Below are 26,613 nucleotides of genomic sequence, written 5' to 3'. Positions count from 1 at the left end.
TAGGTTGGAGTCATTAAAAGTAGTTTACATCCACTTAGGTTGGAGTCATTAAAACTCGTTTTTCAACCACTCCACAAATTTCTTGATAAAAACTATAGTTAGGACATCTACTTTGTGCAATTGTTTACAGACAGACTATTTCACTTATAATTCACTGTATCACAATTCCAGTGGGTCAGAAGTTTATATACACTAAGTTGACTGTGCCTTTAAACAGCTTGGAAAATTCCAGAAAATGATGTCATGGCTTTAGAAGCTTCTGATAGGCTGATTGACATCATTTGAGTCAATTGGAGGTGCACCTGTGGATGCATTTCAAGGCCTACCTTCAAACTCAGTGCCTTTTTGCTTTGCAAGTCTGGTTCATCCTTGGGAGCAATTTCCAAACGTCTGAAGGTACCACGTTCATCTGTACAAACAACAGTACGAAGTATAAACACCATGGGACCGTCATATCGCTCAGGAAGGAGATGCATTCTGTCTCCTAGAGATGAACGTACTTTGGTGCAAAAGGTCCAAATCAATCCCAGAACAACAGCAAAGGACCTTGTGAAGATGCTGGAGGAAACAGGTACAAAAGTATCTATATCCACAGTAAAACGAGTCCTATATCGACATAACCTGAAAGGCCGCTCAGCAAGGAAGAAGCCACTGCTCCAAAACTGACATAAAAAAGCCAGACTACAGTTTGTGGACAAAGACTGTACTTTTTGGAGAAATGTCCTCTGGTCTGATGAAACAAAAAGAGAACTGTTTGGCCATAATGACCTTATGTTAGGAGGAAAAAGGGGGAGGTTTGCAAGCTGAAGAAAACCATACAAACCATGAAGCATGGGGGTGGCAGCATCATGTTGTGGGGGTGCTTTGATGCAGGAGGGACTGGTGCACTTCACAAAATAGACAGCATCATGAGGCTGGAAAATTATGTGGATATATTGAAGCAACATCTCAAGACATCAATCAGGAAGTTAAAGCTTGGTTGTAAATGGGTTTCCAAATGGACAATGACCCCATGCATACTTCCAAAGCTGTGTCAAAATGGCTTAAGGACAACAAAGTCAAGGTATTGGAGTGGCCTTCACAAAGCCCTGACCTCAATCCTATAGAGAATTAGTGGGCAGAACCTACAAACTTGACTCAGTCACACCATCTCTGTCAGGAGGAATGGGCCAGAATGCACCCAATTTATTGTGGGAAGCTTGTGGAAGGCTACCCGAAACATTGGACCCAAGTGAAACAATTTAAAGGCAATGTTACCAAATACTGACTGTATGTAAACTTCTGACCCACTGGGAATGTGAATAAAGGAATAAAAGCTGAAATAAATCATTCTATTATTCTGACATTTCCCATTCTTAAAATAAATTGTTGATCCTAACTGTCCTAAAACAGGGAATCTTTACCAGGATTAAATGGCAGGAATTGTGAAAAACTGAGTTTAAATGTCTTTGGCTAAGGTGTATGTAAACTTCAGACTTCAACTGTACATGGAGTTGAAAGTTATCACAAAACATGTTCTGGATTTCAGGCTGAGGACTGATTCACTGGCTAAGAAATCCATGTTCTAGATGGGGGAGTTATTTTTGTTTCCAACTCTGGGAAGAACAAGGAGCATTACTGAACTCTCTTCGGACAGTTCTGTGCTGGTGAACAATACACTGGGATAGAACGAAACATGGCACAAACGTGGATTTAAACAGGCTGGTCAGCGTAGGAGAATTGCTTGCTTATACACGGCGAGTAACCATTCACAACAATACAAATGTTTGGTATTTTTCTCCAAACAGTGGAATAAAAAGAAACATTTCTCTCATTATGAAATTATAAAAATGTCAAATATATTTACAGCATCTATTTTTTCCTGTTGATTATCCTGCAATGGGGCACCTACTGAATACATGCTATAAAATGTGCAACAGTCTCTTTCCGAATTAGAAAGAGTGCTAATGTTGTAGAAACAGGGTCATTCTGTAAATGTACACGAATGCTATTTTACAACTCGTCATTCATTGTAAGGCGTTTGGCAATTCAGACAAAACTAAATGTACATATCTCAGGTCAAAGTATAGACATCAACTGTTAAGGTAACTGCAAGTGTTCATCTAGGATGTATTACAAACATTGTTCACAATCCCCTTTGAAGCAGAATATTACTCAAAGACAACAGGGACACTAGATGACTAACTTACAGTCCTGACAGGTGGGATGTATTTTCAGAGTTTGCTCTTAACCTAACAGAATATAGAAGGTGACCACTGATCACAAGACAGACAAAATATAGGAGAGATTAGGGCTCAGGTTATGATCAGGTCTGGGGTCAGTTAGCTGGTGAAGGAGAGAGACTGGGGCTCGGGTTATGATCAGGTCTGGGGTCAGTTAGCTGGTGAAGGAGAGAGACTGGGGCTCAGGTTATGATCAGGTCTGGGGTCAGTTAGCTGGTGAAGGAGAGAGACTGGGGCTCAGGTTATGATCAGGTCTGGCATCATGGTGCTGGGCCCTGGAGTGGAGTGGTGCTGGGCCCTGGAAGCCTGGAGGACTGGAGCTGTGGAGAGGCCTGGGAGGCAGGGTGGCCCTGGGGGTGTTAGAGGTCAGGGTCAGAACCCCCCTTGGACGAAGGGGTGTGAGAGGAGGTTCTCGGCCGTGGGACGCCACTTCTCCTCTATGAACACCTGGCGCACAAAGTCCCGGGCGGCCTCGGAAACACCCTCAGGGAGGAAGGGCTTGGTGGGCTGCGTGGCTATCTTAAAGATAGCTGCCATGGCCTCGTATTCCGCCCAGGGAGGCTTCTGGGTAAGCATCTCCACCACTGTGCACGCCACAGACCTGACAGACAAAACACTTTATGGAGACAGAACCACTTCATCTAGTACATCAGGAGACAAACATGAGAAACAAATCACCTTTAGTGTATATTCTTAAACAAGGCAAGAAAATCAGGAATTTGTTTCACAATTTGATATCGCAAAATGTTCTTGTAAAAGTGTGAATGGCACTAAAAAACGGACTGCATTATGAGTCTATGCTTTTTACCAGACATCAGCTTTGCGTCCGTATCCTTCTCCGTTGATGACTTCTGGGCTCATCCAGTAAGGTGTGCCGGTGACGGATTTGATGCCAGTTCCTGACATGCAGATGGTCTGGATGCGTTTACTGGCCCCAAAGTCCCCCAGCTTTATGTTGCCAGTGGAGTCTCTCAGGATGTTGGCACCTAGAGGACAACAGAGAGTATGAAGAAAAATACTACCACTATATAATACAACCACTATATATTATAACACTATTATAATACTACCACTATATAATGTAATACTACCACTATATAATGTAATACTACTACTATATTATACTACTATAATACTACCACTATATAATATAATACTACCACTATATAATGACACTATAATACTACCACTAAATAATGTAATACTACTACTATATAATACTACTATAATACTACCACTATATATTAACACTATTATAATACTACCACTATATAGTATAACTATTATAATACTACCACTATATATTACAACACTATTATAATACTACCACTATATAATGTAATACTACTACTATATAATACTACTATAATACTACCACTATATAATAATACTACTACTATATATTATAACACTATTATAATACTACTACTATATAATATTACTATAATACTACCACTATATAATACTACTATAATACTACCGCTATATACTATAATACTACCACTATATACTATAATACTACCACTATATATTATAACACTATTATAATACTACCACTATATCATGTAATACTACTACTATATAATACTACCACCATACAATATAATACTACCACTATATAATATAATTATACTATAATACTAGCACTATATAATACTACTACTTCATAATACAAAATAATACTACCACTCTATAATACTAGCACTATATAATATAATGCTACTACTATAATACCACTATATAATATAATGATACTATAATACTAGCACTATATAATATAATACTACTATGATACTCCCACTATATAATACTACCATAATACTCCCACTATATAATATACTACTACTATAATACTACCACCACATAATATACTGCTGCTATAATACTAGCACTATATACTATAATACTACTACTACTACTACATAATAGTACTATAATACTAGCACTATATAATATAATTATACTATAATACTACCACTATATGATATAATACTACTATATAATAGTACTATAATACTACCCCTATAATACAACCACTAAATAATATAATACTACTACTATATAATACCACTATAATGCTACCACTATATAATACTACCACTATATAATACCACTACTATATAATACTATAATACTACCACTATATAATATAATACTACTACTATATAATACTACTACAAAGATATAATATAATACTACCGCTATATAATATAATAGTACTATAATACTACCCCTATATAATACTACCACTATATAATGTAATACTACTACTATATAATACTATTATAATACCACCACTATATAATATATTACTACTATAATACCACCACTACATAATATACTACTGCTACTATATAATACTACTATAATACAACCACTATATAATGTAATACTACTACTATATAATACTACTATAATACTACCACTATATAATATATTAATACTATAATACCACCACTACATAATATACTACTGCTACTATATAATACTACTATAATACTACCGCGATATAATATACCACTATAATACTACCACTATATAATACAATACTACTACTATATAATACTACTATAATACTACCACTATATAATACAATACTACTACTATATAATACTATATAATACTACTATAATACTATATAGTATATATATGATATAATACCACTACTATATAATACTACTATAATACAACCACCATATAACACTACTACTATATAATACTGCTATACTACTATCACACCATCACACCATAATATAATACTACTATAACACTACATAATACTACTATAATACTACCACTATATAATATAATACTACTATAATACTACCACTACATAATATACTACTGCTACTATATAATACTACTATAATACTACTAATACTACTATATAATACTACTATAATACTACCACTATATAATATGCTACTGCTATTATATAATACTACTATAATACTACTATAATACCACTATATAATACTACCATAATACCACTATATAATATAACTATATAATACAACTATATAATACAACTATATAATACTACTATATAATACTACTATATAATACTACTATAATACTACTATATAATACTACCACTATATAATATAATACTACTATAATACTACCACTAGTCTCGTCACACATGGACCATAATATTTCCACACAAATTAGAGAAAGTAGCTAAAAAAAGTGATCTGCCATTGACACTGGTACAGACAGACACACAGACAGAGACAAAGGGACGTATCACGGCTTAGAGGTCCTTCCTGAGGCCTCTCTTTTGCTCATCTCTCAAAACAAATCAAACTTGGTCACATGCGCCGAATACAATAGATGTAGACCTTACCGTGAAATGCTTACTTACAACCAACAATGCAGTTCAATAAAGATAAAATATTTACCAAATAAACTAAAGTAAAAAATGAAGAGTAACCCAATAAAATAACAATAACGAGACTATATACAGGGGTTACTGGTACCGAGTCAGTGTGCGGTGGTTCAGGTTAGTCGAGGTAATTTGGACATGTAGGTAGGTAGTGACTATGCATAGTTAATAAACAGAGAGTAGCAGCAGTGTACAAAACAAATGGAGGAGGGGGGGGGTCAATGTAAATAGTACAGTGGTCATTTGATTAGTTGTTCAGCAGTCTTATGGTTTAGGGGTAAAAGCTGTTGAGGAGCCTTTTGGTCCTAGACTTGGTGCTCAGGTACCGCTTGCCGTGCGTTAGCAAAAATAACAGTCTATGACTTGGGTGACTGGAGTCTTTGACCATTTTTAGGGCCTTCCTCTGACACCACCTGGTATAGAGGTCCTAGATGGCAGGAAGCTTGGCCCCAGTGATGTACTGGGCTGTACACACTACCTTCTGTAGTGCCTTACGGTTAGATGACGAGCAGTTGCCATACCAGGCAGTGATGCAACCAGTGCTCTCGATGGTGCAGCTGTATAACTTTTTGAGGATCTGAGGGCCCATGCCAAATCTTTTCAGTCTCCTGAGGGGGAAAAGGTGTAGTCGTGCCCTCTTCACAACTGTCTTGGTGTGTTTGGACCATGTTAGTTTGTTGGTGATGTGGACATTCACTCTCGAACCCCTACACTACAGCCCCGTCAATGAGAATGGGGCAGTGTTCGGTCCTCCTTTTCCTGTAGTCCACAATCATCTCCTTAGTCTTGATCACGTTGAGGGAGAGGTTGTTGTCCTGGCACCACATGGCCAGGTCTCGGACCTCCTTCCTATAGGCTGTCTCATCGTTGTCGGTGATCAGGCCTACAGCTGTTGTGTCATCAGCAAACTTAATGATGGTGTTGGAGTCGTGCCTGGCAGTCATCCTTACTCGCACCTCCAGTCCCATACCTCTACCTCCACCTCCAATCCCATACCAATTTACCTCCCCCTCCAGTCCCATACCTCTTTACCTTCACCTAGTCACATACCTCTTTACCTCCACCTACAGTCACTTACCTCTTTACCTCCCCCTCCAGTTACATACCTCTTTACCTCCACCTACAGTCCCATACCTCTTTACCTCCACCTACAGCCCCATACCGCCACCTACAGTCACTTACCTCTTTACCTCCCCCTCCAGTTACATACCTCTTTACCTCCACCTACAGTCCCATACCTCTTTACCTCCACCTACAGCCCCATACCGCCACCTACAGTCCCATACCTCTTTACCTCCCCCTACAGTCCCATACCTCTTTACCTTCACCTAGTCACATACCTTTTTACCTCTACCTACAGTCACATACCTCTTTACCTCCACCTACAGTCCCATACCTCTTTACCTCCACCTACAGTCCCATACCTCTTTACCTCCACCTACAGTCACATACCTCTTTACCTCCACCTACAGCCCCATACCTCTTTACCTCCGCCTAGTCACACACCTCTTTACCTCCACCTAGTCACAAACCTCTTTACCTCCACCTACAGTCACTTACCTCCACCTACAGTCCCATACCTCTTTACCTCCACCTAGTCACAAACCTCTTTACCTCCACCTAGTCACTTACCTCCACCTACAGTCCCATACCAATTTACCTCCCCCTCCAGTCCCATACCTCTTTACCTCCCCCTACAGTCCCATACCTCTTTACCTTCACCTACAGTCACTTACCTCTTTACCGCCACCTAGTCCCATACCTCTTTACCTCCACCTACAGTCCCATACCTCTTTACCTCCACCTACAGTCACTTACCTCTTTACCTCCACCTAGTCCCATACCTCTTTACCTCCACCTACAGTCCCATACCTCTTTACCTGCACCTCCAGTCCCATACCTCTTTACCTGCACCTACAGTCACTTACCTCCACCTACAGTCCCATACCTCTTTACCTCCACCTAGTCACACACCTCTTTACCTCCACCTACAGTCACTTACCTCTTTACCTCCACCTACAGTCCCATACCTCTCTACCTGCACCTCCAGTCCCATACCACCTACAGTCACATACCTCTTTACCTGCACCTCCAGTCCCATACCACCTACAGTCACATACCTCCACCTACAGTCACATACCTCTTTACCTCCACCTACAGTCCCATACCTCTTTACCTCCACCTACAGTCCCATACCTCTTTACCTCCACCTACAGTCCCATACCTCTTTACCTCCACCTACAGTCACATACCTCTTTACCTCCACCTGCAGTCACTTACCTCCACCTACAGTCCCATACCTCTACCTCCACCTACAGTCCCATACCTCTTTACCTCCACCTACAGTCCCATACCTCTTTACCTCCACCTACAGTCACATACCTCCACCTACAGTCACATACCTCTTTACCTCCACCTACAGTCCCATACCTCCACCTACAGTCCCATACCTCTATACCTCTACCTACAGTCACATACCTCTTTACCTCCACCTACAGTCCCATACCTCTTTACCTCCACGGGGAGTTGAGTGTAGCAGGGTGTTGCGTTCCCTCCAAGAGGCGTAACATAATGGGGGCTCATCCGGGATCATTAAGCCCATCGGACCCTGGTGCTCTGAGCTCTCTGTGATTGGTGATTGAGGTGTGATGGTGGGTTGTGAGTTTGGATGACTTGTTTAGTTTATGTGCGTGTTTAGTAGACTGCAGTGTACAAGATGGCTGCCTCAGCCATCTCCATCTTCATTGAAGCGCCCTCTGTTGATCGGTTGGTGGGGTTGCGTAAAGTAGACCTTTTCATCCCTGAGAAAGCCCTAATGGCTGAGCTTTTGGTGCTAGTCAGGGAGGGTTTAGTGAGAGAACGAATGATCTTATTGAAAGATGATGAGGGGGAAGTTTCAGGAGAGGAGACGGGTAGACCTCCCGATGCCAAGTCGGAGGACAGGGCGGAGGAAGGGGTTGCTCGTACCCCCTTTATATTGCCCTGACCTTTTATCTTCTGCTTTGGGTCGTTCAGATGGGACCACTAGGCTGAAGGTGAGGCCACCATCCCCAAAATGAAAAGTTTGGGTTTAGTCAAGTCTTTGGCTCGTCTGTTGGACCGAGTTGATTCAACCGAGTTATTGATTCATTTGGGAAACCAGATCCTATCTATGCTCCGTTTATCTCTACCGGTTGTATTTCCTTAACTGGAGAACAAGCTGATCTAAAGCCCATACAAATCTTATGAGACACCAGGTCAGGTAACCAGTTCTTACTAACAATGATGTGCAGTGCCACTCAATACCCAGAGGCTATCCCTCTCCGTACTATAACGGCTAAGATTGTGGTGAAGGCACTAGTGAAGTTCTTCTCTACGTTTGGACTCCCCAAAGTAATCCAAACTGATCAGGGATTCAACTTTGTCAAAACTGTTCTCAAATGTGTTAAAGACATTGTGTATTTCCCATCAGGTCTCCAGCCCGTATCATCCAGAGAGTCAAGGGGCTCTCGAACGCTGGCATCAGACGCTGAAGGCGATGCTACACAAGTACTGCATGGATACCAGTACCGTTGGGACGAGGTCCAGTGCGCCCTGTAACTGGTAAAGTGGAAGCAATTGTTGCTTTTCCTGCTCCCACAACTCGCCGCCAGTTGCGCAAATTCCTGGGGATGGTAAGGTACATTCTGTAAGAATTTCTCGACGGTAGTAGCTCCCCTTTCAACTCTGCTTAGTCCCAAGGTACCATTTAAGCGGTCCCAGGACTGTAACTATGCTTTTGAGGCCGCCAAAGCTCCACTTTGCACAGAGATCCTTAGGCCCATTGGCGTGTCATTGATTTTGTTCAGTATATTCTCCTATGTTGTTGTCTCAGACCGGACAGACCTTCAGGAAGCATTTCACTCACTGTACACTGGTTGTTTAGCAATAAAATGGGATATGATTTGACAGATACACACACACCATCCTGTAAGTCCTGACCAGACCGTTGATATCTCTGTTTACGATCATGTTGCTGTGTTTCAATATGACCAGACCTTTGATATCTCTGTGTACGATCATGTTGCTGTGAAGGTAGAAGACTCCCTGGAGGATCTGTCTGGTGTAGCGCCGCGTCACCTTCTCTGTCAGCGCCCCATATGCCTTCAACTGGTCCTTAATGGAACCCTGAAATAGACAGAGAAACTGGTCAGACCAGACGGAGAGACGGGACAGAGATACCGAATAGACAGACAGATGACCACAGACACACCGAGAGACGAGAAAGACACCAGACCGACCGATTGACAGAGAGACCAGACCGACAGAGAGGCCAGACCGACAGAGAGATCAGACCGACAGAGAGATCAGACCGACAGAGAGATCAGACCGACAGAGAGACCAGACCGACAGAGAGACCAGACCGACAGAGAGACCAGACCGACAGAAAGATCAGACGGACCGACCGACGGGGGGACCAAACCGATCGACGGGGGGACCAAACCGACCGAGGGGGGACCAGACAGGTGACCAGTTAACTTAAACATGTTTTATTATCACAAACACCAGATAGGTGTACTACTACTACTACTACTACGGCTGACCCTGTACAACAACATATTACCCTAGTAGTATGATAGGTGTTGTTCTGCAGGGTCAGCCATAGTAGTATGATAGGTGTTGTTTTACAGGGTCAGTCATAGTAGTATGATAGGTGTTGTTTTACAGGGTCAATCATAGTAGTATGATAGGTGTTGTTTTACAGGGTCAGTCATAGTAGTATGATAGGTGTTGTTGTACAGGGTCAGTCATAGTAGTATGATAGGTGTTGTTTTACAGGGTCAGTCATAGTAATATGATAGGTGTTGTACAGGGTCAGTCATAGTAGTATGATAGGTGTTGTTTTACAGGGTCAGTCATATTAATATGATAGGTGTTGTACAGGGTCAGTCATAGTAGTATGATAGGTGTTGTTTTACAGGGTCAGTCATAGTAGTATGATAGGTGTTGTTTTACAGGGTCAGTCATAGTAGTATGATAGGTGTTGTTTTACAGGGTCAGTCATAGTAATATGATAGGTGTTGTTTTACAGGGTCAGTCATAGTAGTATGATAGGCGTTGTTTTACAGGGTCAGCCATAGTAGTATGATAGGTGTTGTTTACAGGGTCAGTCATAGTAGTATGATAGGTGTTGTTTTACAGGGTCAGTCATAGTAGTATGATAGGTGTTGTTTTACAGGGTCAGTCATAGTAGTATGATAGGTGTTGTTTTACAGGGTCAGTCATAGTAGTATGATAGGTGTTGTTGTACAGGGTCAGTCATAGTAGTATGATAGGTGTTGTTTTACAGGGTCAGTCATAGTAATATGATAGGTGTTGTACAGGGTCAGTCATAGTAGTATGATAGGTGTTGTTTTACAGGGTCAGTCATATTAATATGATAGGTGTTGTACAGGGTCAGTCATAGTAGTATGATAGGTGTTGTTTTACAGGGTCAGTCATAGTAGTATGATAGGTGTTGTTTTACAGGGTCAGTCATAGTAGTATGATAGGTGTTGTTTTACAGGGTCAGTCATAGTAATATGATAGGTGTTGTTTTACAGGGTCAGTCATAGTAGTATGATAGGCGTTGTTTTACAGGGTCAGCCATAGTAGTATGATAGGTGTTGTTTACAGGGTCAGTCATAGTAGTATGATAGGTGTTGTTTTACAGGGTCAGTCATAGTAGTATGATAGGTGTTGTTTTACAGGGTCAGTCATAGTAGTATGATAGGTGTTGTTTTACAGGGTCAGCCATAGTAGTATGATAGGTGTTGTTTTACAGGGTCAGTCATAGTAGTATGATAGGTGTTGTTTTACAGGGTCAGTCATAGTAGTATGATAGGTGTTGTTTTACAGGGTCAGTCATAGTAGTATGATAGGTGTTGTTTTACAGGGTCAGTCATAGTAGTATGATAGGTGTTGTTTTACAGGGTCAGTAGTATGATAGGTGTTGTTGTACAGGGCCAGTCATAGTAGTATGATAGGTGTTGTTTTACAGGGTCAGTAGTATGATAGGTGTTGTTTTACAGGGTCAGCCATTTTGTCTGTGCACTGTTTGGACATCAGGGCCCATTTTGAGCAGTTTATTGTTTCAAAACAGAATGCCCTCAGAGGGCTTGCATTCCTTAACACCGTCGCCTGGCAGCATTCCCTTCTCTTCCTGTTTTCAGTCTTCTGAGGGGAAACGAGATCTGCTCAGTCACACCTGTGACGCACAACAGACAGACCCTCACCAGGGAAACCTAGGAGCAGGCCCCTTCCCTCTCTCCCCCCTCTGCTCCGTTCTGCCCCATTCTCCCCCTTCTGCTCCGTTCTGCCCCGTTCTCCCCCTCTGCTCCGTTCTGCCCCATTCTCCCCCTCTGCTCCGTTCTGCCCCGTTCTCCCCCCTCTGCTCCGTTCTGCCCCGTTCTCCCCCTCTGCCCCGTTCTCCCCCTCTGCCCCGTTCTCCCCCTCTGCCCCGTTCTCCCCCTCTGCCCCGTTCTCCCCCTCTGCCCCGTTCTCCCCCTCTGCCCCGTTCTCCCCCTCTGCCCCGTTCTCCCCCTCTGCCCCCCTCTGCCCCGTTCTCCCCCTCTGCCCCGTTCTCCCCCTCTGCCCCGTTCTCCCCCTCTGCCCCGTTCTCCCCCTCTGCCCCGTTCTCCCCCTCTGCCCCGTTCTCCCCCTCTGCTCCGTTCTGCCCCATTCTCCCCCTCTGCTCCGTTCTGCCCCGTTCTCCCCCTCTGCTCCGTTCTGCCCCCTCTGCTCCGTTCTGCCCCGTTCTCCCCCTCTGCTCCGTTCTGCCCCCTCTGCTCCGTTCTGCCCCGTTCTCCCCCTCTGCTCCGTTCTGCCCCGTTCTCCCCCCTCTGCTCCGTTCTGCCCCGTTCTCCCCCCTCTGCTCCGTTCTGCCCCGTTCTCCCCCTCTGCCCCGTTCTCCCCCTCTGCCCCGTTCTCCCCCTCTGCCCCGTTCTCCCCCTCTGCCCCGTTCTCCCCCTCTGCCCCGTTCTCCCCCTCTGCCCCGTTCTCCCCCTCTGCCCCGTTCTGCCCCATTCTCCCCCTCTGCTCCGTTCTGCCCCGTTCTCCCCCTCTGCTCCGTTCTGCCCCCTCTGCTCCGTTCTGCCCCATTCTCCCCCTCTGCTCCGTTCTGCCCCGTTCTCCCCCCTCTGCTCCGTTCTGCCCCGTTCTCCCCCCTCTGCTCCGTTCTGCCCCGTTCTCCCCCTCTGCCCCGTTCTCCCCCTCTGCCCCGTTCTCCCCCTCTGCTCCGTTCTGCCCCGTTCTCCCCCTCTGCTCCGTTCTGCCCCCTCCGCCCCGTTCTGCCCCCTCCTGCTCCGTTCTGCCCCCTCCTGCTCCGTTCTGCCCCCTCCTGCTCCGTTCTGCCCCCTCCTGCTCCGTTCTGCCCCCTCCTGCTCCGTTCTGTCTGCCCCCTCCTGCTCCGTTCTGTCTGCCCCCTCCTGCTCCGTTCTGTCTGCCCCCTCCTGCTCCGTTCTGCCCCCTCCTGTTCCGTTCTGCCCCCTCCTGTTCCGTTCTGCCCCCTCCTGTTCCGTTCTGCCCCCTCCTGTTCCGTTCTGCCCCCTCCTGTTCCGTTCTGCCCCCTCCTGTTCCGTTCTGCCCCCTCCTGTTCCGTTCTGCCCCCTCCTGTTCCGTTCTGCCCCCTCCTGTTCCGTTCTGCCCCCTCCTGTTCCGTTCTGCCCCGTTCCGTTCTGCCCCGTTCCGTTCTGCCCCCTCCTGTTCCGTTCTGCCCCCTCCTGTTCCGTTCTGCCCCCTCCTGCCCCGTTCTGCTCCGTTCTGCCCCCTCTGCTCCATTCTGCTCCGTTCTCCCCCTTTGCTCCGTTCTCCCTTTCCCCTTCACACTTTTGGTAAAACAGATCAATTACTCCCTGACTGGTGCCAGTCCCCCTCCACCCCTCCATCCCTCCACTCCTTTCAGAGGCTGATAAGATCCAGCAACGTAGCCAGACCTGACACACTGACTTGGCCCCAGGCCACTGACCAACACCCGTCTTCCTCTCTGCCAGCTAACCTCAGAGAAGTATAAACATGTCCCACGACCAGACAATGTGTGACTAAGACACTTAACCTCGACACCGCCTCAGTTACAGCTGGGATATTAATAACAGGGGCCACTAGGGCAGAGAGGACTGGGACAGTATGGGGAGGGGGCAGAGAGGACTGGGACAGTATGGGGAGGGGTAGAAAGGACTGGGGTAGGAAGGACTGGGACTGGGGTAAAGAGGAGGGGGTAGAATGGACTGGGGTAAAGAGGAGGGGGTAGAATGGACTGGGGTAAAGAGGAGGGGGTAGAATAGACTGGGGTAAAGAGGAGGGGGTAGAATGGACTGGGGTAAAGAGGAGGGGGTAGAATGGACTGGGGTAAAGAGGAGGGGGTAGAATGGACTGGGGTAAAGAGGAGGGGGTAGAATGGACTGGGGTAAAGAGGAGGGGGTAGAATGGGCTGGGGTAAAGACGAGGGGGTAGAATGGGCTGGGGTTAAGACGAGGGGGTAGAATGGGCTGGGGTAAAGAGGAGGGGGTAGAATGGGCTGGGGTAAAGAGGAGGGGGTAGAATGGGCTGGGGTAAAGAGGAGGGGGTAGAATGGACTGGGGTAAAGAGGAGGGAAGGTGACTGCTACTCGTTTAGTTCCCTGGTTTCCAGAGAACATGACCTCATAAACCATGGTGTTCTGCTGACAGGAATGACTGGATATGAGAGCTGGTGACACTGCGGTGTGCCGTGGGTTGATTTGGGTTTGGCAGATAAAATGTTCTGTCTGAAGGAAACTCGTCTACTTCTATTGTAGTCAATGTTCAGATGGTAAACCAGTCTGTTATAAAGTCTGCTGGTCATCAGGCTAACAGACACCATCCCTGTCCCCCACCCACCCCAGCTGCCCCCTCACGCGCCCCAGCTGCTTCCCCACAGACCCCAGCTGCCCCCCAGCTGCCCCCTACGCGCCCCAGCTGCCCCCTACGCGCCCCAGCTGCCCCCTACGCGCCCCAGCTGCCCCCTACGCGCCCCAGCTGCCCCCTACGCACCCCAGCTGCCCCCTACGCACCCCAGCTGCCCCCTACGCACCCCAGCTGCCCCCTACGCCCCCAGCTGCCCCCTACGCACCCCAGGCATGAACTCAACAAAGATGGTGAGTTTCCTCTTCTCCAGGTCCCTGGAAGACCCGTAGTACTGAACGATCCGCTCATGATGCAGGTTCTTCAACAGCTGGACCTCACACTCCAGAGCATTCACCTCCTACACGGGGGAGAAAAACAGGGAGAGGGGGGGAGAGAGGTAAATCTGTGTTCTCAGGTAGCTCTGTGTTCGGACAGGTAAATCTGATCCCTCCCACTCACCTTGCTGGTTTCCTGACAGTCTGGGTCAAAGGGCACCTGTTTGGCGGCCAGCTCCCGTCCGGTGTCGGCGTCGTAACAGAGGTATACCTCCCCAAACGCCCCACGACCCAGCAGCTTCCCCTGACGCCAGTTCACCGGCGCCTGCGGAGCTATGAGACAGAACACACCACACGTCATAAACTAGGAGAACCCACCCCACGTCATAAACTAGGAGAACCCACCACACGTCATAAACTAGGAGAACCCACCACACGTCATAAACTAGGAGAACCCACCACACGTCATAAACTAGGAGAACCCACCACACGTCATAAACTAGGAGAACCCACCACACGTCATAAACTAGGAGAACCCACCACACGTCATAAACTAGGAGAACCCACCACACGTCATAAACTAGGAGAACCCACCCCACGTCATAAACTAGGAGAACCCACCCCACGTCATAAACTAGGAGAACCCACCACACGTCATAAACTAGGAGAACCCACCACACGTCATAAACTAGGAGAACCCACCACACGTCATAAACTAGGAGAACACACCACGCCTCCAACACGTCTCCACATTGCTCGTCTAAATGTCTTAATTCCATAATTTTACTTTTAGATGTGTGTATATTGTATATAGATAAAATTATTTGTTGTACCTTTAACCAGGCAAGTCTATGAACAAATTGTTATTTTACAACCCCGGCCAAACCCTCCCCTAACCCGGACAACCCCAGCCAAACCCTTCCCTAACCCGGACAACCCCGGCCAAACCCTCCCCTGACCCGGACAACCCCGGCCAAACCCTCCCCTGACCCGGACAACCCCGGCCAAACCCTCCCCTGACCCGGACAACCCCGGCCAAACCCTCCCCTGACCCGGACAACCCCGGCCAAACCCTCCCCTGACCCGGACAACCCCGGCCAAACCCTCCCCTGACCCGGACAACCCCGGCCAAACCCTCCCCTAACCCGGACAACCCCGGCCAAACCCTTCCCTAACCCGGACAACCCCGGCCAAACCCTCCCCTGACCCGGACAACCCCGGCCAAACCCTCCCCTGACCCGGACAACCCCGGCCAAACCCTCCCCTAACCCGGACAACCCCGGCCAAACCCTCCCCTAACCCGGACAAACCCTCCCCTAACCCGGACAACCCCGGCCAAACCCTCCCCTAACCCGGACAACCCCGGCCAAACCCTCCCCTAACCCGGACAACCCCTGGCCAAACCCTCCCCTGACCCGGCCAAACCCTCCCCGGCCAATTGTGTGCCGCCTTATGGGACTCCCGATCACGGCCGGTTGTGATACAGTCCGGGATCGAACCAGGGTCTGTAGTGACACCTCTAGTACTGAGATGCAGTGCGTTAGACCGCTGTGCCATTCGTTAGGAACACAAGCATTTCACTACACCCACAATAACATCTGCTAAACATGTGCAACGAGAGCAATCAGATTTGATTTGATTTATGAATAAGAATGCAGACGTGTTTGTGCTGAAGAACACTCTAAAGAGTTGAATTCATTCAGCCGTCTCAAAGTGTATCTGAAACTGCACTGTTCACAAGTTCACCACCTTTGCAGTGAAATGCGGTACCGTGCAGTTCATAACGTCACCACTAGATGTCCTCATGTGTATTGAGTATATTCCCTAGTCAAAAGTCATGTAAAGAAACATTATGGCAGCCTTGCAATGAGAGCTTGTCATTTTACCCCTTTTAATCCCCATGTTTGTGATATCCATATTGGTTATAGTCTTGTCCTATCACAGCAACTCCCGTCCCAGCTCGGGAGAGGCGAAGGTCGAGAGCTGTGAGTCCTCCGAAACACAACCCTGCCGAGCCGCACTGCTTCTTGACACAATGCCCACTTAACCCGGAATTCAGCCACACCAATGTGTGAGGAAACACCGTCCAACTGGCGAAGGTGTCAGTGACCCAGTACACTATAACTGAACCCAGACTGACTGTGTGTCAGTAACCCAGGACACTATAACTGAACCCAGACTGACTGTGTCAGTAACCCAGGACACTATAACTGAACCCAGACCTGACTGTGTGTCAGTAACCCAGTACACTATAACTGAACCCAGACTGACTGTGTCAGTAACCCAGTACACTATAACTGAACCCAGACTGACTGTGTGTCAGTAACCCAGTACACTATAACTGAACCCAGACTGACTGTGTGTCAGTAACCCAGGACACTATAACTGAACCCAGACTGACTGTGTGTCAGTAACCCAGGACACTATAACTGAACCCAGACTGACTGTGTGTCAGTAACCCAGTACACTATAACTGAACCCAGACCTGACTGTGTGTCAGTAACCCAGTACACTATAACTGAACCCAGACTGACTGTGTCAGTAACCCAGTACACTATAACTGAACCCAGACTGACTGTGTGTCAGTAACCCAGTACACTATAACTGAACCCAGACTGACTGTGTGTCAGTAACCCAGTACACTATAACTGAACCCAGACTGACTGTGTGTCAGTAACCCAGTACACTATAACTGAACCCAGACTGACTGTGTCAGTAACCCAGTACACTATAACTGAACCCAGACTGACTGTGTCAGTAACCCAGTACACTATAACTGAACCCAGACCTGACTGTGTGTCAGTAACCCAGTACACTATAACTGAACCCAGACTGACTGTGTGTCAGTAACCCAGTACACTATAACTGAACCCAGACTGACTGTGTCAGTAACCCAGTACACTATAACTGAACCCAGACTGACTGTGTGTCAGTAACCCAGGACACTATAACTGAACCCAGACTGACTGTGTGTCAGTAACCCAGTACACTATAACTGAACCCAGACTGACTGTGTCAGTAACCCAGTACACTATAACTGAACCCAGACTGACTGTGTCAGTAACCCAGTACACTATAACTGAACCCAGACTGACTGTGTCAGTAACCCAGTACACTATAACTGAAACCAGACTGACTGTGTGTCAGTAACCCAGGACACTATAACTGAACCCAGACTGACTGTATTAGACAAACCCCAGAGATGTTCGGACTCTGAGAATATCTCCCAAATCAAACGGCACCATATTCCCCACAGTGCACTACTTTGACCAGAGCCCCAGGGGTGCCATTAGGGATGTATCCTGACTCCTTGTTACCTTCCCTGTGAACAGACTGCATCTAACCCTACTACAGCATCCTGGTTAATCACTACCAGACCAGACTATTCAACTATTAAGAAGGGAATACCAAAAAACAGGAAGTCAAACCACATTCAGTTTATAGTTTCATGTTGCTCAGAGATTTATCGTAAGAGACAGAGTCTAGAGGGCGTCAACAGAGTTCACCTCAGCATCCTCAACATACTGTACTGTAATATAAATTAGTCTAAGTAATCTGTCAGAGAACCAACAGCCATCTCAGAGAACCAACAGCCATCTCAGAGAACCAACAGCCATCTCAGAGAACCAACAGCCATCTCTATCATAGGAAATTACAGGAAGATGAGTTCACTCTTCTTTGTTGTTGATGAAGAGTTAGATCGTGAGAATGTGAGTGTGTGCTTGCGAACGTGTGTGTGTGTGTATGCGTGGGAAATAACTCAGCGACTGCTAAACAGACCACAGACAAACAGCTGAGCCAGCCTGGTCTCATCCTGGGGTTGCTGATTTACCAGAGTTACTGTAATCTTCAGTCATTTTGGTAATTAACAGAAAATATATGGCAATCTAGTGAAACTTTAGTCATTTATACATGTTTTTATTCATATATAACATACGGCATATAACATGTATATGTCATGTTTAGTGTCCATACAGAGTTTGTAACAGACTATTTTCTACAGAGCCATATGGTCTAATGGTGTTATTGTATTTACTGTAACCAGGAGGTGGTTAGAGGACCTGGTATGTCTGAATGTAACCAGGTGGTTAGAGGACCTGGTATGTCTGAATGTAACCAGGAGGTGGTTAGAGGACCTGGTCTGTCTGAATGTAACCAGGAGGTGGTTAGAGGACCTGGTATGTCTGGTATGTCTGAATGTAACCAGGAGGTGGTTAGAGGACCTGGTATGTCTGAATGTAACCAGGTGGTTAGAGGACCTGGTATGTCTGAATGTAACCAGGAGGTGGTTAGAGGACCTGGTCTGTCTGAATGTAACCAGGAGGTGGTTAAAGGACCTGGTATGTCTGGTATGTCTGAATGTAACCAGGAGGTGGTTAGAGGACCTGGTATGTCTGAATGTAACCAGGTGGTTAGAAGACCTGGTATGTCTGAATGTAACCAGGAGGTGGTTAGAGGACCTGGTATGTCTGAATGTAACCAGGAGGTGGTTAGAGGACCTGGTATGTCTGAATGTAACCAGGAGGTGGTTAGAGGACCTGGTATGTCTGAATGTAACCAGGAGGTGGTTAGAGGGCCTGGTATGTCTGAATGTCACCAGGAGGTGGTTAGAGGACCTGGTATGTCTGAATGTCACCAGGAGGTGGTTAGAGGACCTGGTATGTCTGAATGTAACCAGGAGGTGGTTAGAGGACCTGGTATGTCTGAATATAACCAGGAGGTAGTTAGAGGACCTGGTATGTCTGGTATGTCTGAATGTAACCAGGAGGTGGTTAGAAGACCTGGTATGTCTGAATGTAACCAGGAGGTAGTTAGAGGACCTGGTATGTCTGAATGTCACCAGGTGGTTAGAAGACCTGGTATGTCTGAATGTCACCAGGAGGTGGTTAGAGGACCTGGTATGTCTGAATGTAACCAGGAGGTGGTTAGAGGACCTGGTATGTCTGAATGTCACCAGGAGGTGGTTAGAGGACCTGGTATGTCTGAATGTAACCAGGAGGTGGTTAGAGAACCTGGTATGTCTGAATGTCACCAGGAGGTGGTTAGAGGACCTGGTATGTCTGAATGTCACCAGGAGGTGGTTAGAGGACCTGGAATGTCAAAATGTAACCAGGAGGTGGTTAGAGGACATGTCTGAATGTAACCAGGAGGTGGTTAGAGGACCTGGTATGTCTGGTATGTCTGAATGTAACCAGGTGGTTAGAGGACCTGGTATGTCTGAATGTAACCAGGAGGTGGTTAGAGGACCTGATATGTTTGGTATGTCTGAATGTAACCAGGTGGTTAGAAGACCTGGTATGTCTGAATGTAACCAGGAGGTGGTTAGAGGACCTGGTATGTCTGAATGTAACCAGGAGGTGGTTAGAGGACCTGGCATGTCTGAATGTAACCAGGAGGTGGTTAGAGGACCTGGTATGTCTGAATGTAAGCAGGAGGTAGTTAGAGGACCTGGTATGTCTGAATGTAACCAGGAGGTGGTTAGAGGACCTGGTATGTCTGAATGTAACCAGGTGGTGGTTAGAGGACCTGGTATGTCTGAATGTAACCAGGTGGTTAGAAGACCTGGTATGTCTGAATGTAACCAGGAGGTGGTTAGAGGACCTGGTATGTCTGAATGTAACCAGGAGGTGGTTAGAGGACCTGGTATGTCTGAATATAACCAGGAGGTAGTTAGAGGACCTGGTATGTCTGGTATGTCTGAATGTAACCAGGAGGTGGTTAGAAGACCTGGTATGTCTGAATGTAACCAGGAGGTAGTTAGAGGACCTGGTATGTCTGAATGTCACCAGGTGGTTAGAAGACCTGGTATGTCTGAATGTCACCAGGAGGTGGTTAGAGGACCTGGTATGTCTGAATGTAACCAGGAGGTGGTTAGAGGACCTGGTATGTCTGAATGTCACCAGGAGGTGGTTACCAGGTCTGAATGTCACCAGGAGGTGGTTAGAGGACCTGGTATGTCTGAATGTAACCAGGAGGTGGTTAGAGAACCTGGTATGTCTGAATGTCACCAGGAGGTGGTTAGAGGACCTGGTATGTCTGAATGTCACCAGGAGGTGGTTAGAGGACCTGGAATGTCTGAATGTAACCAGGAGGTGGTTAGAGGACATGTCTGAATGTAACCAGGAGGTGGTTAGAGGACCTGGTATGTCTGGTATGTCTGAATGTAACCAGGTGGTTAGAGGACCTGGTATGTCTGAATGTAACCAGGAGGTGGTTAGAGGACCTGATATGTTTGGTATGTCTGAATGTAACCAGGTGGTTAGAAGACCTGGTATGTCTGAATGTAACCAGGAGGTGGTTAGAGGACCTGGTATGTCTGAATGTAACCAGGAGGTGGTTAGAGGACCTGGTATGTCTGAATGTAACCAGGAGGTGGTTAGAGGACCTGGTATGTCTGAATGTAACCAGGTGGTGGTTAGAGGACCTGGTATGTCTGAATGTAACCAGGTGGTTAGAAGACCTGGTATGTCTGAATGTAACCAGGAGGTGGTTAGAGGACCTGGTATGTCTGAATGTCACCAGGTGGTGGTTAGAGGACCTGGTATGTCTGAATGTAACCAGGAGGTGGTTAGAGGACCTGGTATGTCTGAATGTAACCAGGAGGTGGTTAGAGGGCCTGGTATGTCTGAATGTCACCAGGAGGTGGTTAGAGGACCTGGTATGTCTGAATGTCACCAGGAGGTGGTTAGAGGACCTGGTATGTCTGAATGTAACCAGGAGGTGGTTAGAGGACCTGGTATGTCTGAATGTCACCAGGAGGTGGTTACCAGGTCTGAATGTCACCAGGAGGTGGTTAGAGGACCTGGTATGTCTGAATGTAAGCAGGAGGTGGTTAGAGAACCTGGTATGTCTGAATGTCACCAGGAGGTGGTTAGAGGACCTGGTATGTCTGAATGTCACCAGGAGGTGGTTAGAGGACCTGGTATGTCTGAATGTAACCAGGAGGTGGTTAGAGGACATGGTATGTCTGAATGTAACCAGGAGGTGGTTAGAGGACCTGGTATGTCTGGTATGTCTGAATGTAACCAGGTGGTTAGAGGACCTGGTATGTCTGAATGTAACCAGGAGGTGGTTAGAGGACCTGGTATGTCTGGTATGTCTGAATGTAACCAGGTGGTTAGAAGACCTGGTATGTCTGAATGTCACCAGGAGGTGGTTAGAGGACCTGGTATGTCTGAATGTAACCAGGAGGTGGTTAGAGGACCTGGTATGTCTGGTATGTCTGAATGTAACCAGGAGGTGGTTAGAGGACCTGGTATGTCTGAATGTAAGCAGGAGGTAGTTAGAGGACCTGGTATGTCTGAATGTAACCAGGAGGTGGTTAGAGGACCTGGTATGTCTGAATGTAACCAGGTGGTGGTTAGAGGACCTGGTATGTCTGAATGTAACCAGGTGGTTAGAAGACCTGGTATGTCTGAATGTAACCAGGAGGTGGTTAGAGGACATGGTATGTCTGAATGTAAGCAGGAGGTGGTTAGAGAACCTGGTATGTCTGAATGTAACCAGGAGGTGGTTAGAGGACCTGGTATGTCTGAATGTCACCAGGAGGTGGTTAGAGGACCTGGTATGTCTGAATGTAACCAGGAGGTGGTTAGAGGACATGGTATGTCTGAATGTAACCAGGAGGTGGTTAGAGGACCTGGTATGTCTGGTATGTCTGAATGTAACCAGGTGGTTAGAGGACCTGGTATGTCTGAATGTAACCAGGAGGTGGTTAGAGGACCTGATATGCTTGGTATGTCTGAATGTAACCAGGTGGTTAGAAGACCTGGTATGTCTGAATGTAACCAGGAGGTGGTTAGAGGACCTGGTATGTCTGAATGTAACCAGGAGGTGGTTAGAGGACCTGGTATGTCTGAATGTAACCAGGAGGTGGTTAGAGGACCTGGTATGTCTGAATGTAAGCAGGAGGTAGTTAGAGGACCTGGTATGTCTGAATGTAACCAGGAGGTGGTTAGAGGACCTGGTATGTCTGAATGTAACCAGGTGGTGGTTAGAGGACCTGGTATGTCTGAATGTAACCAGGTGGTTAGAAGACCTGGTATGTCTGAATGTAACCAGGAGGTGGTTAGAGGACCTGGTATGTCTGAATGTAACCAGGAGGTGGTTAGAGGACCTGGTATGTCTGAATATAACCAGGAGGTAGTTAGAGGACCTGGTATGTCTGGTATGTCTGAATGTAACCAGGAGGTGGTTAGAAGACCTGGTATGTCTGAATGTAACCAGGAGGTAGTTAGAGGACCTGGTATGTCTGAATGTCACCAGGTGGTTAGAAGACCTGGTATGTCTGAATGTCACCAGGAGGTGGTTAGAGGACCTGGTATGTCTGAATGTAACCAGGAGGTGGTTAGAGGACCTGGTATGTCTGAATGTCACCAGGAGGTGGTTACCAGGTCTGAATGTCACCAGGAGGTGGTTAGAGGACCTGGTATGTCTGAATGTAACCAGGAGGTGGTAAGAGAACCTGGTATGTCTGAATGTCACCAGGAGGTGGTTAGAGGACCTGGTATGTCTGAATGTCACCAGGAGGTGGTTAGAGGACCTGGAATGTCTGAATGTAACCAGGAGGTGGTTAGAGGACATGTCTGAATGTAACCAGGAGGTGGTTAGAGGACCTGGTATGTCTGGTATGTCTGAATGTAACCAGGTGGTTAGAGGACCTGGTATGTCTGAATGTAACCAGGAGGTGGTTAGAGGACCTGATATGTTTGGTATGTCTGAATGTAACCAGGTGGTTAGAAGACCTGGTATGTCTGAATGTAACCAGGAGGTGGTTAGAGGACCTGGTATGTCTGAATGTAACCAGGAGGTGGTTAGAGGACCTGGTATGTCTGAATGTAACCAGGAGGTGGTTAGAGGACCTGGTATGTCTGAATGTAAGCAGGAGGTAGTTAGAGGACCTGGTATGTCTGAATGTAACCAGGAGGTGGTTAGAGGACCTGGTATGTCTGAATGTAACCAGGTGGTGGTTAGAGGACCTGGTATGTCTGAATGTAACCAGGTGGTTAGAAGACCTGGTATGTCTGAATGTAACCAGGAGGTGGTTAGAGGACCTGGTATGTCTGAATGTCACCAGGTGGTGGTTAGAGGACCTGGTATGTCTGAATGTAACCAGGAGGTGGTTAGAGGACCTGGTATGTCTGAATGTAACCAGGAGGTGGTTAGAGGGCCTGGTATGTCTGAATGTCACCAGGAGGTGGTTAGAGGACCTGGTATGTCTGAATGTCACCAGGAGGTGGTTAGAGGACCTGGTATGTCTGAATGTAACCAGGAGGTGGTTAGAGGACCTGGTATGTCTGAATGTCATCAGGAGGTGGTTACCAGGTCTGAATGTCACCAGGAGGTGGTTAGAGGACCTGGTATGTCTGAATGTAAGCAGGAGGTGGTTAGAGAACCTGGTATGTCTGAATGTCACCAGGAGGTGGTTAGAGGACCTGGTATGTCTGAATGTCACCAGGAGGTGGTTAGAGGACCTGGTATGTCTGAATGTAACCAGGAGGTGGTTAGAGGACATGGTATGTCTGAATGTAACCAGGAGGTGGTTAGAGGACCTGGTATGTCTGGTATGTCTGAATGTAACCAGGTGGTTAGAGGACCTGGTATGTCTGAATGTAACCAGGAGGTGGTTAGAGGACCTGGTATGTCTGGTATGTCTGAATGTAACCAGGTGGTTAGAAGACCTGGTATGTCTGAATGTCACCAGGAGGTGGTTAGAGGACCTGGTATGTCTGAATGTAACCAGGAGGTGGTTAGAGGACCTGGTATGTCTGGTATGTCTGAATGTAACCAGGAGGTGGTTAGAGGACCTGGTATGTCTGAATGTAAGCAGGAGGTAGTTAGAGGACCTGGTATGTCTGAATGTAACCAGGAGGTGGTTAGAGGACCTGGTATGTCTGAATGTAACCAGGTGGTGGTTAGAGGACCTGGTATGTCTGAATGTAACCAGGTGGTTAGAAGACCTGGTATGTCTGAATGTAACCAGGAGGTGGTTAGAGGACCTGGTATGTCTGAATGTAACCAGGAGGTGGTTAGAGGACCTGGTATGTCTGAATGTAACCAGGAGGTGGTTAGAGGGCCTGGTATGTCTGAATGTCACCAGGAGGTGGTTAGAGGACCTGGTATGTCTGAATGTCACCAGGAGGTGGTTAGAGGACCTGGTATGTCTGAATGTAACCAGGAGGTGGTTAGAGGACCTGGTATGTCTGAATGTCACCAGGAGGTGGTTACCAGGTCTGAATGTCACCAGGAGGTGGTTAGAGGACCTGGTATGTCTGAATGTAAGCAGGAGGTGGTTAGAGAACCTGGTATGTCTGAATGTCACCAGGAGGTGGTAAGAGGACCTGGTATGTCTGAATGTCACCAGGAGGTGGTTAGAGGACATGGTATGTCTGAATGTAACCAGGAGGTGGTTAGAGGACCTGGTATGTCTGGTATGTCTGAATGTAACCAGGTGGTTAGAAGACCTGGTATGTCTGAATGTAACCAGGAGGTGGTTAGAGGACCTGGTATGTCTGAATGTAACCAGGAGGTGGTTAGAGGACCTGGTATGTCTGGTATGTCTGAATGTAACCAGGTGGTTAGAAGACCTGGTATGTCTGAATGTCACCAGGAGGTGGTTAGAGGACCTGGTATGTCTGAATGTAACCAGGAGGTGGTTAGAGGACCTGGTATGTCTGGTATGTCTGAATGTAACCAGGAGGTGGTTAGAGGACCTGGTATGTCTGAATGTAAGCAGGAGGTAGTTAGAGGACCTGGTATGTCTGAATGTAACCAGGAGGTGGTTAGAGGACCTGGTATGTCTGAATGTAACCAGGTGGTGGTTAGAGGACCTGGTATGTCTGAATGTAACCAGGTGGTTAGAAGACCTGGTATGTCTGAATGTAACCAGGAGGTGGTTAGAGGACCTGGTATGTCTGAATGTCACCAGGTGGTGGTTAGAGGACCTGGTATGTCTGAATGTAACCAGGAGGTGGTTAGAGGACCTGGTATGTCTGAATGTAACCAGGAGGTGGTTAGAGGGCCTGGTATGTCTGAATGTCACCAGGAGGTGGTTAGAGGACCTGGTATGTCTGAATGTCACCAGGAGGTGGTTAGAGGACCTGGTATGTCTGAATGTAACCAGGAGGTGGTTAGAGGACCTGGTATGTCTGAATGTCACCAGGAGGTGGTTACCAGGTCTGAATGTCACCAGGAGGTGGTTAGAGGACCTGGTATGTCTGAATGTAAGCAGGAGGTGGTTAGAGAACCTGGTATGTCTGAATGTCACCAGGAGGTGGTTAGAGGACCTGGTATGTCTGAATGTCACCAGGAGGTGGTTAGAGGACCTGGTATGTCTGAATGTAACCAGGAGGTGGTTAGAGGACATGGTATGTCTGAATGTAACCAGGAGGTGGTTAGAGGACCTGGTATGTCTGGTATGTCTGAATGTAACCAGGTGGTTAGAGGACCTGGTATGTCTGAATGTAACCAGGAGGTGGTTAGAGGACCTGATATGTTTGGTATGTCTGAATGTAACCAGGTGGTTAGAAGACCTGGTATGTCTGAATGTAACCAGGAGGTGGTTAGAGAACCTGGTATGTCTGAATGTAACCAGGAGGTGGTTAGAGGACCTGGTATGTCTGGTATGTCTGAATGTAACCAGGTGGTTAGAAGACCTGGTATGTCTGAATGTCACCAGGAGGTGGTTAGAGGACCTGGTATGTCTGAATGTAACCAGGAGGTGGTTAGAGGACCTGATATGTTTGGTATGTCTGAATGTAACCAGGTGGTTAGAAGACCTGGTATGTCTGAATGTAACCAGGAGGTAGTTAGAGGACCTGGTATGTCTGAATGTAACCAGGAGGTGGTTAGAGGACCTGGTATGTCTGAATGTA

General features: G+C 46.8%; 1 protein-coding gene across 2 annotated transcripts in view; it reads right to left on the bottom strand.

Annotated features, from left to right (window-relative positions):
* Positions 1-1,153: 1,153 nt before the first annotated feature.
* Positions 1,154-26,613, bottom strand: part of map3k22 (mitogen-activated protein kinase kinase kinase 22) — a 106,830-nt gene continuing 81,370 nt past the window's right edge. The window contains exons 14-18 of one of the 2 annotated variants that reach the window (XM_036945633.2): positions 14,925-15,073; positions 14,692-14,823; positions 9,624-9,753; positions 3,031-3,208; positions 1,154-2,823 (exon numbers count right to left, since the gene is read on the bottom strand). In XM_036945633.2, the coding sequence (XP_036801528.1) occupies positions 2,595-2,823; positions 3,031-3,208; positions 9,624-9,753; positions 14,692-14,823; positions 14,925-15,073 (818 nt within the window). In that variant the 3' untranslated portion in view covers positions 1,154-2,594. The remainder of the gene's footprint in view (positions 2,824-3,030; positions 3,209-9,623; positions 9,754-14,691; positions 14,824-14,924; positions 15,074-26,613) is intronic. The other variant, XM_036945634.2, reaches the window with a different exon arrangement.

Source organism: Oncorhynchus mykiss, chromosome 15, assembly GCF_057628025.1.
Source record: "Oncorhynchus mykiss isolate SJ-2025 chromosome 15, ASM5762802v1, whole genome shotgun sequence".
NCBI lineage: Eukaryota > Metazoa > Chordata > Actinopteri > Salmoniformes > Salmonidae > Oncorhynchus > Oncorhynchus mykiss.
This window is presented reverse-complemented; position numbering and strand designations above follow the sequence as displayed.